Here is a 16,258-nt window from a genome sequence, read left to right as displayed (position 1 = left end):
CCGCCAACTGTTAAATTTTCATTGCATCCTCTGCCAAGTCTCATGGTGAATTCAAGAACGGGCCTTGATTGAATCTGGACCACCTAATCTTCGAGAGGTCCTTAGAACAGTGAATTTTATACGGACTGGGGAGAGAACATGGCCGAGTAATGCCGTTGCCAGATTTGAGGGCAGGCTCTCTCATCAGTCACCTTTCGCTTCATGGTGAGGAGGTCCTTTCCCTTCTGCAACTTTATGTACTACTAGTAGTACTGTGGTAGCAGGAAACTAGAAAAAGACCACCTTCGGTATGATCACATGAGGTGTACTAATCTTACTTACCCAACTCACCATCTTAGGTGCACAATGCGTTTATTTGCCAGCTCTGGATCTCTTTTCTTTCGGTTATACCAGTTAGTGAGCATGTGAAATCCACGTCGAAAAATAAACTGCAAATGCAATCATGTTGGTACACTGAAAAATGAGTTGCAAGCATCAATTAGCAGGTAAAATTAAGGATATTCTCGTCATTAAAAGTGGTGGCAATCAGGATAAGAGAGACACATGATCAAGTTTACGACCGGCTGAGATGAAATTCTGTCATGTTTGAAGCTCGAAACATAATCGAGTGCGAGCATGGCATGTTTGAACTCGTCCCTGTACCAGTAGTGCAGAAATAGACTAGCGTTTTCTTAGTGCAAAACAGATTCTATTAGCGTTACAAAATTCAGGAAATTATCTGGCCATAGATAAGCATCATCCTTACCTAAGTTAGCATCATATTTTGCTAAAGCATCTGCTACCGAATGACAATCGTGGCTGCAGTAAATAAACTAGCGTTTTACACCGGTGAAGTAATGCAAGTGGAGACGCTCATGCAAATAGTGTTTTCTGATTGAGTTGTGTTTGTGTCTGTCTGTGTGCCTGTGCACGCTGGTGTGGCTTAACGGGATAATGGCTCATCCAATCAGCATTGCTCTTTGGCTTAAAAAAATTAGCATTGCTCAGCCGTTTTTGTCAGGTGGCTTAATGGGTTCGTGTTGTGCTGGGATGTGCTTGCAAGCTCAATGATACTTGATACGGCATCACGGTCAGCTTGTTCCAGGCTCTTGAAAAGATGTTAAAGAGTCAGGGCTCTTCTTCTTTTTTTTTTCTTTTTGGAAAAATGTTAGAGCTCTTTCTGATGAAGCTGTTGAATCGCATCTTCTGTCGCTCCAAACTATGTGTCTTTCTGAGGAGAGATTGTCCCAATAAAACAAAATTAGCCGGATCTTCATTTCTATTTTTTTCGAACAAATGAGTAGGAGCACAGCTCGTTTTATTTTAAGTAGGAGGAGATAAACATGAAAGTCTTATTGGAAATTACATGAGAAAACAAAGAAACACTTTATAAAGAGGATCATAGAGAGCAGATCTTGTCTCTTTTTGTTTCACATAGTTTTTAAATGTGTGTTTGAGGGTGGAGTGTGGAATGTACTCGCCAGTACGGAACTACTTTCCTCTCTCTTTTGGAATTACAGATCACCTAACATTTGATCTCTGATCGTCAACACTCTGTTGTCCATATCTTAATGATCTGCAACATACCTCGTCGGATTATAGTGTATTTCTATGATGGGTAAATTATTACATTTAGTCACTTACGTGCACAGCACCTGAAACAGAGTTTAGTCGGTGAATTCCTTCATCCATTTTGCATGTACGGATCACCGAACATCCACCAAAAACCAAGAAAAGAAAAGAAACATAATTAGGGAAAATTGGTCATGTGACATTGAAAAATCATGAGATAGAAATATACCACTAAACTGTTCCGCTACACTTTAATACTACGAAAAGATTGCACCGTTTATAAATTTACCATTCTGTTCATTTTAAACACAAACGGCGTCAATATTGACATTTTTGCCCCTCCTTACTCACTTCGCACCTCGTTCCTTGACAGTTCGACGCCTCAGCCTGACGGTTGCCCACCGGTGGGAGGCTCCCCCTGCAGCCCGGCTTGCCCTCAAATCCGCATTAGATCTAAGCAGTTGTTCATTTCCATGGTGCAACAACATGATTTGAGACAGCCCGATTCACTCCCATTCGCCGGTTCTTGATTCTTCTTTAAGAAGTTGTTGCTCTTGGTCGTTGCTCTCTGGATTGAGTGTTTGCTCCAGTGTTGTTCTTGGAGGAGAAATAGAAGGAGAAGCTGGGTTCGTAAGAGGGTGCAGATCTTTGATGCGATGTTGCGACGGTGCGTGAGCCATGCCATCTCAGCGGTGGCGTCGAGGGTGAAGGTGTGGTCATTGTCAATAGGCTCCCTTCATGAGGTCACTGACTATCTCCTCGACATGAACCAGGAGGTTGTCACATTATGCTACCTAGCAAGCGCGACGACATGTAGCGGAGACCCATTTGATTGAATACATTTAGTTTGGGTTAGTGAATGCTGTTAGATTAGGTGCACACATGGTCCAACAGAGGAACTGCTTTGATAAGTATGTCTACCAGACAAAAGGGTATGTTGCGAAGATATTAGTCACCTCCGATTAGTTGTTTTTTTCCAGATCATCCCAGATTCCAGGGCTGGCTGCATCCAGAAAAAAAAAAACCGAATGTAATAACTCCCTGAAAAGGACTTTTTTGGGGGTTGGGGGGTACTATCCCAAGTCACAAGATACCAATGAGAAACTTCTTCATGAATTTTCTAGTTAATTGGACAGTAACATCACCTAAGCACGTTTTAGATGGAATCATCTAAACAAGAAATTAGATGATCCAATTCAACAAAATATAGATACCTATCGCTACGTTTCATCCAACCTAATCCTACAACCAAACTCATCACAATGGCACGCATCAGCTTGCGCCATTACAAAATTCAGGCCGGACCAACTGTTTCTCTTGCATGCGCTAGTGGATGCAACCAAACGAAATTAAGTTCAACTGCCCCACCTACACGGCGTGCATTGGATCTGCATGACATAGCAATTGCCATGGCCGCCTTCTTCTCTCTTTGTGCTGCGACGATGTCTTTGCTTGACGACTCTTCTCGCTTTCAGGACCGCTGTGATGGTTGTGTATACCAGCCAGCCTTTGTCAATGCAATGGTCCAATGGACTTGCACATTTGAGTCAGGAGCTGGTAGGTGAGCACCGGTAAATGATCTTGTCAAGTATATAATATCATGTAGAAACAGTAAAAAGAACATCAGTAAAATTACTGTAAGCAATTGCTTGTACGTGTACTTCCAAGGATCAGAGAACTGGGATGATCCAGCTTTTCCGAAGGAGTTATATTAGCAGACTTACTGCACACATGCCATTTGGTTACCTACTCGCTGCTCGCGTTCTCTTTTACTTGTCGTTTAGAATATTGACATAATCTTTAATACATATATTTTAATATTATATTTTATAATTATTTTTTTAGTGAAATTTGTTAAAAATATAATTATATCAAAGTATTTTTCATTGTGGTTCCACTCATGTATTAGAGATGGTGTGAAGGGATGATGTGCACATCGAACTAATTTTTTTAAAGAGGTTGCAAAGCTGGTCTGGTGAAAAAGTATACGTTAGATGGTCCGGTGATGGTGTGAAGTGAACGTTGAACTAATTTTTTTAAAAGGTTGCAAATTGATTTTGGTGGGCTTACACTCATCGGATGATCTGATGCTCAAATGAGTGAATGCCGGATGCTATGCCTGAGCATTTCTTGTAGAGAGGATGCTAAATGGCTTGGTCTGATGGATTGAACACATCGGATGATCCGATGCTTAGAAGGAGTGTACACCAGAACATCCAACATTTCTGTTTTCTGTATGATGTATCCTTCGATAGAAAATTTTAATTTTGATTAATCCATAATAGTGTTAGAGATGCATGTTTGCTTGTCTTGTGTTGTATATGTGATGAATGCTGTTAGACATATATATTACTGTGTAATATTCATAATCTATAAGGGTTTCTTCTATATTGTCACCTGTATATGTGTATATATACTGGCTCAGGATCTCCAGAGAATACAAGTTGCTATTCCTAATATAGTATTAGAGCTAGGTCTTAGGCAGCTTGCCCTCGTCCCGCCGGCCTTCCTGCTTCGCGTCACCGGACCCAGAACAGCTGGATCCGACCTCCACCCCCTCCGTACGTGCTGCCTGGAGCGACTCATCCCGCCCTGCCCCAGTTCATCTGTTGTCACTGTGGCTCCGCTCGGCTGGATCCAGGTCCGCCGCCTTACGCGCCTCCTCTAGGTCTGCTACCCTCCCACCGACAGGTCGAACTCACCCCACGCCACCCCTTCCCGCTGGTGCCGTTTAGTTGCCCCTTCGGCCACTGCTCGGCTCACACACGTTGTGCTGCGCCTCCCAGCCTGGCTGCCTGCTCATCGACTTGAGTCTAAGTCGAGTCAACATACTTGATTTTTGAAGCAAGCAACGAAAAAAATAGTGGCAAGGAGGCCGACGGCGGGTTGATCGGGGTTAAGCGGAGTGCTTGGTGCTAGACGATCAAGGAGGTTGGGTGGAGTCGAGAGTGATCCTAGCTGTACACGTGGAAGTCAAGCGAAGTGTGCGAAGGTGGACGAAGATGGCATGCTGATAAAGTCAAGCGAAAGGGATGTCGGTGCAAGTAGCAAGGTGGCTCGAGGGATCAGAAGCGGGAGAAACTTACCGGCGTTCAAGATCGTAAGACAGAGTACACATGTCAACGTAATGATGCTTGCTTAGGGTATAAGCAAGTGTCAGTGAGTCACACTTTGATAAGCGTGTATGATGGTTTTACGATTTGACCTCAAAACCGTGGACAAATAGAGTGCATGTGATATCATCGCGAAGCTTGTGTCTAGACAAAGCTAAGTCATAAAAAAGCCACGGTCATTCGATGGACAGAGAAAAAAATAGACCAAAATACCCTGATGTTAGTTAGAAAACCATTAGAAGAAAGGGATATTTTGAGAAAAAAAAACTTAAGGGCTAAACTACCTCCCTATGTCTATAAATAGAGGGGTATGACTGTGAAGATAGCTTGAGCCAGCCATTTGAGTTGTACGTGGGTGAGTTTTGGGAGAGGAACAGATGAGAGTTTAGTCTTTGTAATAGCTAAGAGTTTTTTGAGAGAAAAACACTTTGTAATTTATTAAAATAGTGTGTTTCTTTTTGAGTAATAAAGTTTATATTTTCTCCTATGCTTGTGTTTATCTTGTTCTAGTTTCTCTCTATTGGCTCCTTTATTTTGCTTACAGGTTTTTTAATTTTTGTTGCGTTTTTTGTTTTGGTTGTTGAGCTGAAATTCTCCTACCTTGTGAAATTCTTCTTCTTTTTGATAGAGGTATAAAATTCATATACAAAATTGATTTTGAATCCATTGCCTCTAGATCATCAACTTAGATAGATTCTTCATCCTATGCCTTCTTCTTGGGTTGTAAGGTTTCCTACTTTAAATTGTTATCTTTTTATTGCGATTACTCTGAAATGAGTTTTAATGAAACATAGTGTTTACTTACATCCATTTGCTTCTCTTGTGTTTTTTTATCGTAACTTATTTCTCTTTGATTTTTTCTTCTACTTGCTGTTTTGAGATACGTTGGGTGAGAAAATAGAAAAAAAAACACCCTTTTAAAAGAAATTAATAAGACATTTATTTACCCATTTTAATCATTATTGTCGGTCCTATATTTTAAAATATTACTGGACTCCTATTATGTTCGCTTTAAGTAAGGCCGTATATTCCAGCCTTTGCAATGGAATGGTCCAATGGATCTGACCTACAAAATTGAGTCATGATGAGGAGGAGCTGGTAGTTGTGCAGTGTTAAATGATCCTGTCGAGTATATCTTGTGCAGAAACTGTATCAGGGATTTTTTTCAAGAAAAAACAACGCTAAATTTCTAACAGTCGAGGAGATTAGCAGGCACACTAGCAGGGCTGATCAATGCAGCACAGCAACAGTATTATTATTCTTGGATGTTTCACTTGTTAACTGCTTATATAGTACCAATAACACTATTATCACAAGTGGCAATACGATACATACTGAGCTGATTATTGCCACCTGATGATAGCGCAGTACGACACAAATTGGGCCAAGCATTTGCTATTTAGCTGAGAGATTTGGACATGATGCTGCCTCGAAGGGAACAAATTGTCACCTAAAGCATCCCAAGCAAGACCTCTCATTCAAAATTTAATGGATACACATGGATCGGTCTTAAATTCCTATCCTAGTTTCTCTATAAAAAAAATCCTATCCAGTTGCGCCGTGCAGTCACCTAAACGTCAATTAAAATTTAATATCGACACGAGAACCAAATAAATGTTGGTCCATCGGGCACGTCTTCTAGCCACCTTAGCCAACATAAAAAATACCACAAATTTTATAGGACCTAATTTTATAATATATTATCTATCTTATAATGACACGTATTTACCTTTCTCTTTACTCTTCAGTTCAGCCATTAAATCATAGAATGAATAGCATGAATAAAATTTTACGAGGATCTTTCTAACCCGGTTCTAAAAAGACTCTCTTTTAGGATGACACATGTTCACTTTATCTTTCTTCTCTTTAACTTAACCATTAAATTATATAATGTATAATATAAATAAAATCTTACAAGAATCTCTCTAAATAAGATCCTATAAAATTTATTTCTCCAGCTAACTCCATACCATGCATCAATGGTGTTTCAACTACCACTGCCCAATTGGCCATGTATTGCACTGTTGGTGAAACCTGTGAGTGTTTTTTTAAGACGTAACCTGTGAGTGCTTGCTCATATGGGATGTATGGTTATGGACGTTGTTTTATCTGGAGAATAAGTTAAAGAGGTAATTTGCACACAAGAATATGAACTAATCACAGCCCCGTTAAGGTGAACTTGCCCATTTTTGGATTAATGTGTATGCTTTTTATGTTAGGGTTATGTCGGTTTCCTCCGATTTGGTATGAGCGTTCAATCTCACTCGTTCCCGGTGGTGCAGTACTACAACTAGCACTGCCAGGAACACGCATATTTCTACCATTTGAAAATTCTATATGAATTAATTAATATGTGGGATTAATGGCGACCTGCCGCCTGTCTGCAAAGGCAATTCCAAGTTGCACCAGTTGATCAATCCCCAAGATGAAATGTCACCTACCGGCCACAGTACTTGTAGCAGTGCTGCTTCTTTGATGCTCGACCGTGAACAGGCTGGGCAGCTATCCCTGGAAAGACAAACAGAATAGGCTAATTAGCCTACAGTAAGGCTGATTTACTATTGATCATTAATTGGTAGACCAAAAATATCATTATCCACATGATTTGGCAAATCATTCCGGTTGGAAAAACATAATATCTAATAGGATACAATAGTAGTAGCTATTTGTTGGGAGCTTGCAGCTACCTGCAGTACATACCAAAGCTGCGACCTCAACATATTTCTGAAAGACTTTAACACAAATTTACTCGGTAAACTGATGATTTTTCCTTACACTACTACAATCTGCTTATTTTCCGAGTGCAAGATATGGCAACAAAACCACGGGAAAAGCTTTAAAGCATTACAAGCTGGGCCATATCGTCACAAAAAATGATACTTTTTTCTTTTTGAAATTTTCATTCTTTGCCAGGCACGTGATTCCTTGAATTTCTTCTTGTAAATCATTTTCAAAATTTTAATTGACTGGTTTATTGACACGGTGACTGCTTGACCATATTTAAGAAGCCATATGATTTAGGAAAGGGAGGAGAGTCTTCACTGACGAACTCCTTTTCACCATGTTTATGAGCCATAAACGTAGCATGGGCCAAAATCAAGAATTAGTTGCATCCTAGAGTAACCCAATCATGGACTGTTCTAACATATCGATGAAAAGCCATAAACCAGAGGGATATGAAGGATGAAGATTAACAAATGGCACCAAACTTCTCTGAAAAGAAAGATAACAGCAAACTAATCAGAAAAGGCAGAATAACTGATATCAAAAGGCACTTTTAATGTTACCTTCCAACCACAAGGGCACCTCGATGCTGAGAGGTCACCAGCCACCACCATACAGACATGTCTCCAGATCGCACCTGCGAACCACTGCATCTCTATCCTCTCCATTACTGTAGAAGACAAAATTGTTTTCTGTCACATATCTGATCAAACAATACATTGGCTCGAAAAAAAGCTTGTGAATTTGTGACGCATGAACACTACATTACTTTGATCCCTTTCTGCAAATTCATGTCATGCTGTCCGTGCCACTACTTCAAGTGAGTTTTGGAATTTCTGTGCCATACTGTCATGATATCAGCGCGTCCAGTTTCTCCCGAAACCGGGGCACCTCATGCTTTTTTATTTTTAGTCCACAAAGTATACCAGTTTGTTCTTGAATAGTAACTATATCATCACTGTACTGTTCTATTCCACGGCATGATCCCAACAATCAATAAAAAACGGCTAAACCTTGAGCGTAAATCATGTGCATGAGTGTGACAAAGCATATTCTTATCATGTGGGGTGCAGTGAAAAACAACGCGTCAAAATGATATAATACTAAATAACTGTTAACTTGTTATGACTGACCATACACCATACGGGCTGACAGACAAGGTACACTAGTTATTCCGGGGCCAACTACCCTTCTCTCTCTTTGCACATCTCTCTATGTATGTATGTGTGTGAGAGAGATTGATTGATTATTCACAAGCTAAGCACACCAAGCTTAATTTTTGGATGTTTCTCTAAACCTGGGGTTAAGCGGTTTCAGCATTCAGTCTCTGGCAGCATGCGTGGCCCACCGACGCCACTTCTCCATTCCTCACAACTTTCCTTCGCCATGGCACCTCGCCCAGCATAAAAAGGACGAGAGTTCTCTTCTTCCTCCCATCGGCACTCGGCTCGGCGTAAGAGGTGGCTTCTACTAAATCCGGCCAGAGAGCTCTGCCTTCTCCAAGCTCCCTATTCTGTAAGCTCTCTCTCTCACACACACACCAATAACAGCTTGCTTTGTCTCTCCAATCTTTTTTTTGCGAACAGCTCGCTTTGTCTCTCCAACGTTGTTTCTATCATCTCTAACCGATACTTAAAAATTCATTTTTTATAATACTATTAATTTACCCTATAACATTATTATAGTACATTTTATTTTTTTTATCTTTAACTATTTTATTTTTTACCTTCTATTACTCCCGCGCTCTTCGAATCCACCTTCATTCTCTATAAACAGTATTACTGCAAATTTGTGGCCGCCTCCTTCCGTCAGCTTCCCTGTAGTGCTGGATAGAGGCTCTGCTGGAGTGCTGCCTTGCTCGCCCGATAGCAACAAATCAACACTATAGAACTGGTGCACAGGGATGCGGTTAGGGATGGCGACTCTGCTGGAGTCGGCTTTGTATATCTATCAGAACGTGTCTTACTTCCTGACTGCACCGAATAAACAAAGGGGTTTGATCAGCAAAACCTGAAAGTCAGCAATACTCTTGGACTACTTGTTTATATTTTGAAGGGAGAGTACGGACACAAGGATCTCATTTTCTAATCAGAAAATGTAAAAAGGATTTTAAAGGATCCGAGTTCTGAAACAGTCTTCTGTGGAAGCTTCCTCTCCTCATTTTTCAACTCATTCAGCACATTTTTCTCTTTTTCCTTGGGACATAAGAAACTGTCAATTCCTTCCTTTTTTATGTTTTGGATTAGTGTAGTTCAAATAGATCGTTTGATCCTCTTTCTTGGGGGCTATACTACTTTGATCAATCAAATGGACTGAAAGTCTAAGCTTCTGAGAGGAGCTAACCTTGAGTTCTGGTGTTAGGGGCTTCGGCGCCACTCTGACAGATGGAGGCGAATCCAAAGAACATCTTCTCGATAAAAGTGGAGGATGGGAAGCCCGGGAAGGACGGCCGACCGGCGGTAGGGCCGGTGTTCCGCAATGTACTAGCCAAGGATGGATTCCCAGAGCTTGAGGCTGACATGAAAACATCATGGGATGTGTTCAGGTACACAACTGAAGCAATAATCAAGTTCGCTTGATTATTTTTATTTTATTTTTCTTCAGTTTTTTGTTACACAATTTTCAAACAGTTGCACTTTCTATCATTTTCTCAATGATAAAGGCAAAGAACACTAGTAAGCAGTAGCACTAAGCAGACTGCTTCAGCTCTTTGTCAGAAGAGTCCATCTTTTTGTTTCGCACTATACATGCGTGGTTGTGTACAGCTGCTCCGCTGCGATGTTGCAACGAATACCATTTCTGCATGACGAGTTAAAACTATAGTTTGGAGCTTCATATCAGTACAAATATGACTTAAAGGCGTATGTGATGTTTTCTTTTTTAGTGCCATTTACATTTAAACTGCACACGCAGGGGCAAAGCCAGGAATGGAACATAGGGGACTAACTCGCCAATGTTAACAACAATTATCATATAATAAGTATGACTTGAATTTAGCTCTACGTGAACCGACTAGATCATAAGATTTAATAATATCAACAAAGCTGATCTTCCCTCCCAATTCCTTTTCACAATACAAACTACCATGTAACTTCACATAAAACCATCGTTTCATCATCACAACTGTCAACTAAAGAATACCTAATACAATTAAGCATACCTCTACCCGTGTAATCTAACCCTAAAGGCCAAATCACAGTTCCATGCAACAGTAAACAATTGGAGCACGTCAGCACGAGACACACCTGTGTTCTGCAGTTCTGGAGTTTGTGGTCTCGTGGCATCACGGTCGCAGTCTCGCAGATTCGCAACGACGCAGCGAGCCAGCGATCCTCCGATGCACGGAAGCACGAGCGTTCTGTGTATGCGCGGCTGCGCTTTTGCGGGCGGCGGCGATGAGTCGATGACGCAAAGAAATGAGCGAACAGGAGTACAGGACGATGCGGTGGGCGTCCGAACCAGGCTAGATAAGATGGTTACCTGGCTTCTTTGATCCTTATTGGGCTAATTCCTTCCTTACATCCTTGCAATCCTTGCTGGGCTAATTCCTTATTGCTTAAGGGACTTAAGTAACTGGAGGTCCAGTGTTTTATCGCCCCCCCCCCCCACCCTCTCTCCGCCCCTGCGGGCGTACGGCTTCTAGCGATTTAGTTTAGATTTGATAAAGACAAGAAAACGTTACGAAAGCAAATGCAAAACAAGGTTTTAAGTGTTCCGTGTACTGTAAGGATCTTAGGCCATGTTTGGATGCAAAGTCTTTTTGGAATTTTGGAAAAATACTGTGGTTTTGCAAAATACTTTGGTTTTGGAAAACTCGGAGGTGTTTGGATGTAACAAATCTTGTAGCTTTGAAAATCATAGTATTGTCAAAATTGTGGCATTGTTGGAGTTTTAGAAACTCCATCTATGACCCTTTTTTTTCTTTCTAAACGGTGGTATTGCATGGCTCTAATTTCTAAAACAGTAGTTTTTTAATACCATGTTTTTAGAAACTACGACATCCAAACAAGGCCTTAATGCGCTCCCTCCCCCTTTTTTTTACTCTTTCTGTATAAAACTGTTTAAATTTGAATGAATCTTCGAGGGTAGTTGGATTGAAGTAGCACTTACAATGAAACAAGACTGAAAATATACCAGATGAATAGTTCAACAAGCGCGTCCGACATTAGTCTTCGAAGTGATGGTACCTCGCACTTTACCTGATTCCTTCATAAAGAACCTGAAGATTGTAACGTCCAAAGATATAAATTAGGATATTCTAAACTACATCTAGTATGTCAATTTATGTGTGAAAACCGCATGCAAAAAACAAAACATAGTGATGTACAATAATGCACAGATCTCAGAAAATCTTAGTATTGACCCTTTTTTCTTATGTTCATGCAGAGTAGCAGCAGGCAAGTATCCAAACAACCGGATGCTTGGATGGCGTCCACTTAAAGATGGAGTGGTATGCACATATACAAATGACAGGATCTTGAATATTCTGTATCTGCTCTTTCTTAATTTTCATTTTCTGTGTCAATGGTGAAAACTTCTCTGTTTTCATTTTCTAGCCAGGGCCCTACTTATGGAAATCATACAAGGAGGTCTATGAGGAAGTGCTGCAAGTTGGATCTGCTTTGCAACAGCTGGGAGTGCAACCAGTAAGAACGGAATCTTAAGCTAACTTTTACACCCCAGCTATGTAAAACAGACTTCCTTCTATTGTTGGCATCTGCATATTTTCAAGAGATTCTGCAACATTTACATGGATCAAACAAACTGATGCTTCTATGTTTGATTTACATTGATAACAGGGTTACCGGGTTGGAATCTATGGAACAAACTGCCCTCAGTGGATAGTAGCAATGCAGGCAACCACCAGTGACTTATGAATACTAATTTCCCTAATCTCCTCTTACCAGAATAAATTGTGCTAATCCACAATTAATTTTGCAGGCTTGCAATGGCTACAGTCTGATCTGTGTCCCACTCTACGATACTTTAGGTAAGTACCAAACCATCCAATAATAGACCCTAATCATAAAATGTATCAGATCAACTAATTCAAACATTTGAAACACATATGTCTGTAATCAGAAAAGGTATATAATGTGTTAGTATTAATAACTTTCATGGTGTACAGGTGCAGGAGCTGTCAATTACATTATTGATCATGCTGAGATTGATGTTGTATTCATACAAGACAAGAAAATAAAAGAGGTATAGTTTAGGAAATACCTATGTTGCATACTTCCATGATATTTTGTCTTAATTCCAGCATTCCGTGAGAACTTTTCATTTGCAGATACTGTCCCCGAATTGCAAGTCTGCTAAGAGGCTAAAAGGTAAGGAATGGCAAAATGATTAGAGTCTCTTTATAGTTTAGGAAAGACTATATTTTCAGACACCAATATCCAAAACATGGTTACAGCATTGGTGGCATTCACTTCTGCAACAAGTGAACAAATCAATGGAGCAGATCAGATTGGGATGAAAATGTACTCCTGGCATGATTTCTTAAAAATGGTAGGTACATAAATTGTAGAATGTTCACAGTTCATCCAACTGAAACACCTAGACAAATCCATTCAGACTATCAGTTTTATAGTGATATTTGTGATGACAATATTTGTAATGAACTAATGATGTTTGTAATGGCATATATGTGTTGACTGAGCATCAGTACTGGAATTGGATTTCAGGGAAAAGATAACCCTGGTCAACCTTGCCCTCCGCAAGCAAATGATACATGCACTATCATGTATACAAGTGGAACAAGTGGAGAACCCAAAGGTGTTATACTGAGCCATGAAAGCCATGCCCTGTATGTAAAAGGGGTTGACCTCTTCATGGACCAGTTTGATGATAAGGTCAATCCTTTCTCTTAGATATAGCACTGTGAATATGATTCGATAGATTATTCTATTATGCATAATTTAAGAGAAACTCGGTGTTTTCCTGTATTCAGATGACAACAGAAGATGTGTTTCTATCCTTTCTCCCACTAGCTCACATCCTTGACCGCATGATCGAAGAGTATTTCTTTCACAAAGGGGCCTCAGTTGGCTATTACCATGGAGTGAGCAAATCCACCATATTAACCTTTCCAATCATACAAGTAGCCATTCTTTATTCATTATAGCATGATCAAAATATTTCCTTCTTCGTCAGGATTTGAATGCCTTGAGGGAGGATATCACAGAGCTAAAGCCAACTCTACTAGTTGGGGTGCCCCGAGTCTACGAAAGAATCTATGAAGGTGGTGAAATAAGAATACCATTTATCTTTATCAATTAAGCTCATATTTTGTTAACTCAGACAGCCCTTTATGACTGGCTCTAGGTATCTTAAAGGCCATCGCAGAACTCAGACCTCTAAGAAGGGTAATTTTTAATGCTTTGTACAATCGGTAAGTTCTTTTGGCATCATGAGTTCCTTCTAGCAGCAAATAGATTATGTCTGCTTACTGTGGTTTTTGTAATCCAGCAAACTGGGAAGCATGAAAGCAGGATACTCACACAAAACCGCTTCACCTTTTGCTGACATGCTGGCTTTTCGCAAGGTTAAATGTTTTTTACACCTAAGTATCTAACCGAGAAAAAAATCTGAACAGCCAAATTACTTCCACAGAAAGAAAGAAAAGATTTGTAGAAGCAGTACTCACAATGTTTATAGCAGCCACTTTCTTGCCATTTCTTGATTTAGGTCAAGGCGAGGCTTGGAGGTCGTCTTCGCTTGTTAATCTCAGGAGGGGCTCCATTAAGTACTGAGATTGAAGAGTTCTTGAGAGTGACCACCTGTGCATACTTTATCCAAGGCTATGGTAGTGCATACAGATACTTTCACAGTTTCAAATTCATCCTGTAGCATCAAAGGAAGTTATTAATTCTATCTTGAACTGGAACAAATTAGCCAGTTTGACAATGTTTAACATAGAGAATCAAACAATTTAAAAGCCAATTACTTGTCTAGGTTCAGTTCACATTTTCCTTTTACTATCCTAGTCCTATGATATGAATCACAATTTCATCTTTTTCATTGCAAACACTAGTTTTAAGAGAAATTTTACTGACTCACTATGTTGAAATATTTAGCTTTATTGCAATCACATCTGCTTGCAACTTACTGTTTAGAGCAAGAAGCAAAAGCTTTTGGGAAATCTATTTTCCGGTTTCATCTAGATAATTATGGGTGCAAGCATTTAAAACATATTTCTCATAACATTCCAATAGGTTTCCTCAAAAAAAAAATTCTATCAATAACTGACTTAGTCATGAATCCCATCCAATTCAAAAGAAACCCATGTGAGGTTGGATTCCGTGGCCTTTGCTCAGGTTTAACAGAAACACTGGGACCTAGCACAGTCTGTTACATTGATGACATGGCCCTGGTTGGAACCGTTGGTGTAGCTGCCACCTACACTGAAATGCGATTGGAAGAAGTACCTGAGATGGGCTATGATCCACTTGGCGTCCCTTCACGTGGTGAAATCTGCATCCGAGGGAAGTGTATGTTCACTGGGTACTACAAAAATCCTGAGCTGACAAACGAAGCCATAATTGATGGCTGGTTTCATACAGGTGAATAACCAAACTATAATCAAAATAGAAGATTTAGATAAGGTTTCACAATAACATGCTCTGACACTCTTGTTTTCAGGTGACATTGGAGAGATGACCCCAGATGGAATCCTGAAGGTAATTGACCGAAAAAAGAACATATTCAAGTTGTCACAAGGAGAGTATGTTGCAGTTGAGTACCTGGAGAAATTGTATGGCTTCCCTCCACTTATTGAAGATGTAAGGAAAAAACCAGTGCATACAGCATACAATATGTTAAGATAGAGTTTTGGTGTGCATTTAATACTGTCACTTCCGTCCTTTTTGTAGATCTGTGTATATGGGGACAGTTTCAAATCAAGTTTAGTCGCTGTAGTCAATCCACATGAAGAGAACACCATGAAGTGGGCAGAGTCAAACGGCTACAAGGGTTCTTTTGGTGAAATTTGCAAACTTGAAGGCCTTAAAGAGAACATCCTGAAAGAACTGACAGCTGTTGCACAGAAGAACAAGGTAAGGTCATCTACTCACTCTGAGAGGACTGAACGTGTGAAATGCTTTATCATGTCACTCAAATTATCCTAGCACAGTGATGGATGTGGATTTTTTTCCCCAGCATTTGTATAAGAAATGGGAAATAGGAAGTCTCTTAGTTTTGTAAACTCCTTTTGTTTCACGCCTTCACTGCATTTCTAAGTGTTCTTTATGGTAAGTTGGTAACCCTCATTGCATGCCACAAATCAGTTACGAGGTTTCGAGTACATCAAAGGCATAGTGTTGGATCCTATACCTTTTGACATTGAAAGGGATTTGGTAACTGCGACAATGAAGAAGAGAAGAAACAACATGCTGAAATATTACCAGGTGAGGAAATTCAAAGACTCTTGATCTGCTGCAGTCACTTATTTGTTGTTGGTACTGTTTGACCTTTCTTGCTGCTTTTGAGTGGTTCTAATCCAATGTTCTTTATGTGCAGTCTGAGATTGACAAAGTATACAAAAAAGTGGAGGCACAGAAGAATGCTACCAAGGCTAAGTAAAGAGATGTGTACTATTTGGTCATCAGCTGAAAAACAGGGGAAAATCGTTGAAAATTTCACATTGAACTTTGATACTTAAGACTATATGAAAGCAATAGAATGTATATTGTGCCTTCGTGTAGCAAAAGTGATCATATGAGTCTCAACCAGGGTTCTGAAAACATTGACCTGGTTAAACCAGCTGTTAAACCAGAACAAACCTGGTTCCTGTTTTGAAAACATTGACCTGGTTCACCCCCACTGTTCTAAAATGTGGCCGCCTAGCCCATCTAGGCAGTGTCTAGGCA

The 16,258-nt window shown here is 40.1% G+C and overlaps 1 protein-coding gene and 1 long non-coding RNA gene across 5 annotated transcripts; one reads left to right on the top strand and one right to left on the bottom strand.

Moving 5' to 3' along the window:
- Positions 1 to 1,797: 1,797 nt before the first annotated feature.
- Positions 1,798 to 12,781, bottom strand: LOC133884800 (uncharacterized). Of its 4 annotated transcripts, none has more exons than XR_009903170.1 (5): positions 9,732 to 9,872; positions 7,952 to 8,058; positions 7,106 to 7,172; positions 2,920 to 3,105; positions 1,798 to 2,554 (listed from the first exon to the last, which is right to left on the bottom strand). It is a non-coding gene; the product is annotated as an uncharacterized LOC133884800 (long non-coding RNA). The 4 variants fall into 4 exon arrangements; XR_009903169.1 differs by lacking the exons at positions 1,798 to 2,554; positions 9,732 to 9,872 and adding exons at positions 10,634 to 11,607; positions 12,612 to 12,781 and having other exon boundaries at positions 2,577 to 3,105; XR_009903168.1 differs by lacking the exon at positions 1,798 to 2,554 and having other exon boundaries at positions 2,592 to 3,105; positions 7,035 to 7,172.
- LOC133884797 (long chain acyl-CoA synthetase 1-like) lies at positions 8,694 to 16,082 on the top strand. The gene is made up of 20 exons (XM_062324355.1): positions 8,694 to 8,903; positions 9,773 to 9,933; positions 11,775 to 11,838; positions 11,945 to 12,034; positions 12,188 to 12,244; positions 12,330 to 12,378; positions 12,517 to 12,593; positions 12,679 to 12,718; positions 12,805 to 12,899; positions 13,076 to 13,243; positions 13,342 to 13,452; positions 13,545 to 13,632; positions 13,716 to 13,782; positions 13,860 to 13,935; positions 14,079 to 14,196; positions 14,708 to 14,953; positions 15,033 to 15,172; positions 15,263 to 15,445; positions 15,677 to 15,796; positions 15,909 to 16,082. Exons 2-20 carry the CDS (start codon positions 9,773 to 9,775, stop codon positions 15,969 to 15,971), a joined length of 2,013 nt encoding a protein of 670 aa, XP_062180339.1. The 5' UTR covers positions 8,694 to 8,903; the 3' UTR covers positions 15,972 to 16,082.
- The last annotated feature ends 176 nt before the right edge of the window (positions 16,083 to 16,258 follow it).

Source organism: Phragmites australis, chromosome 11, assembly GCF_958298935.1.
Source record: "Phragmites australis chromosome 11, lpPhrAust1.1, whole genome shotgun sequence".
Lineage (NCBI taxonomy): Eukaryota > Viridiplantae > Streptophyta > Magnoliopsida > Poales > Poaceae > Phragmites > Phragmites australis.
This window is presented reverse-complemented; position numbering and strand designations above follow the sequence as displayed.

Excerpts from the sequence above, each read along its gene's own strand:
- LOC133884797 (XM_062324355.1), top strand. The coding sequence starts at position 9,773 with ATGGAGGCGAATCCAAAGAACATCTTCTCGATAAAAGTGGAGGATGGG. Across the intron at positions 12,035-12,187 it reads AACAGCTGGGAGTGCAACCA|GGTTACCGGGTTGGAATCTA; the intron begins GTAAGAACGGAA and ends CATTGATAACAG. Across the intron at positions 12,900-13,075 it reads GGCATGATTTCTTAAAAATG|GGAAAAGATAACCCTGGTCA; the intron begins GTAGGTACATAA and ends ATTGGATTTCAG.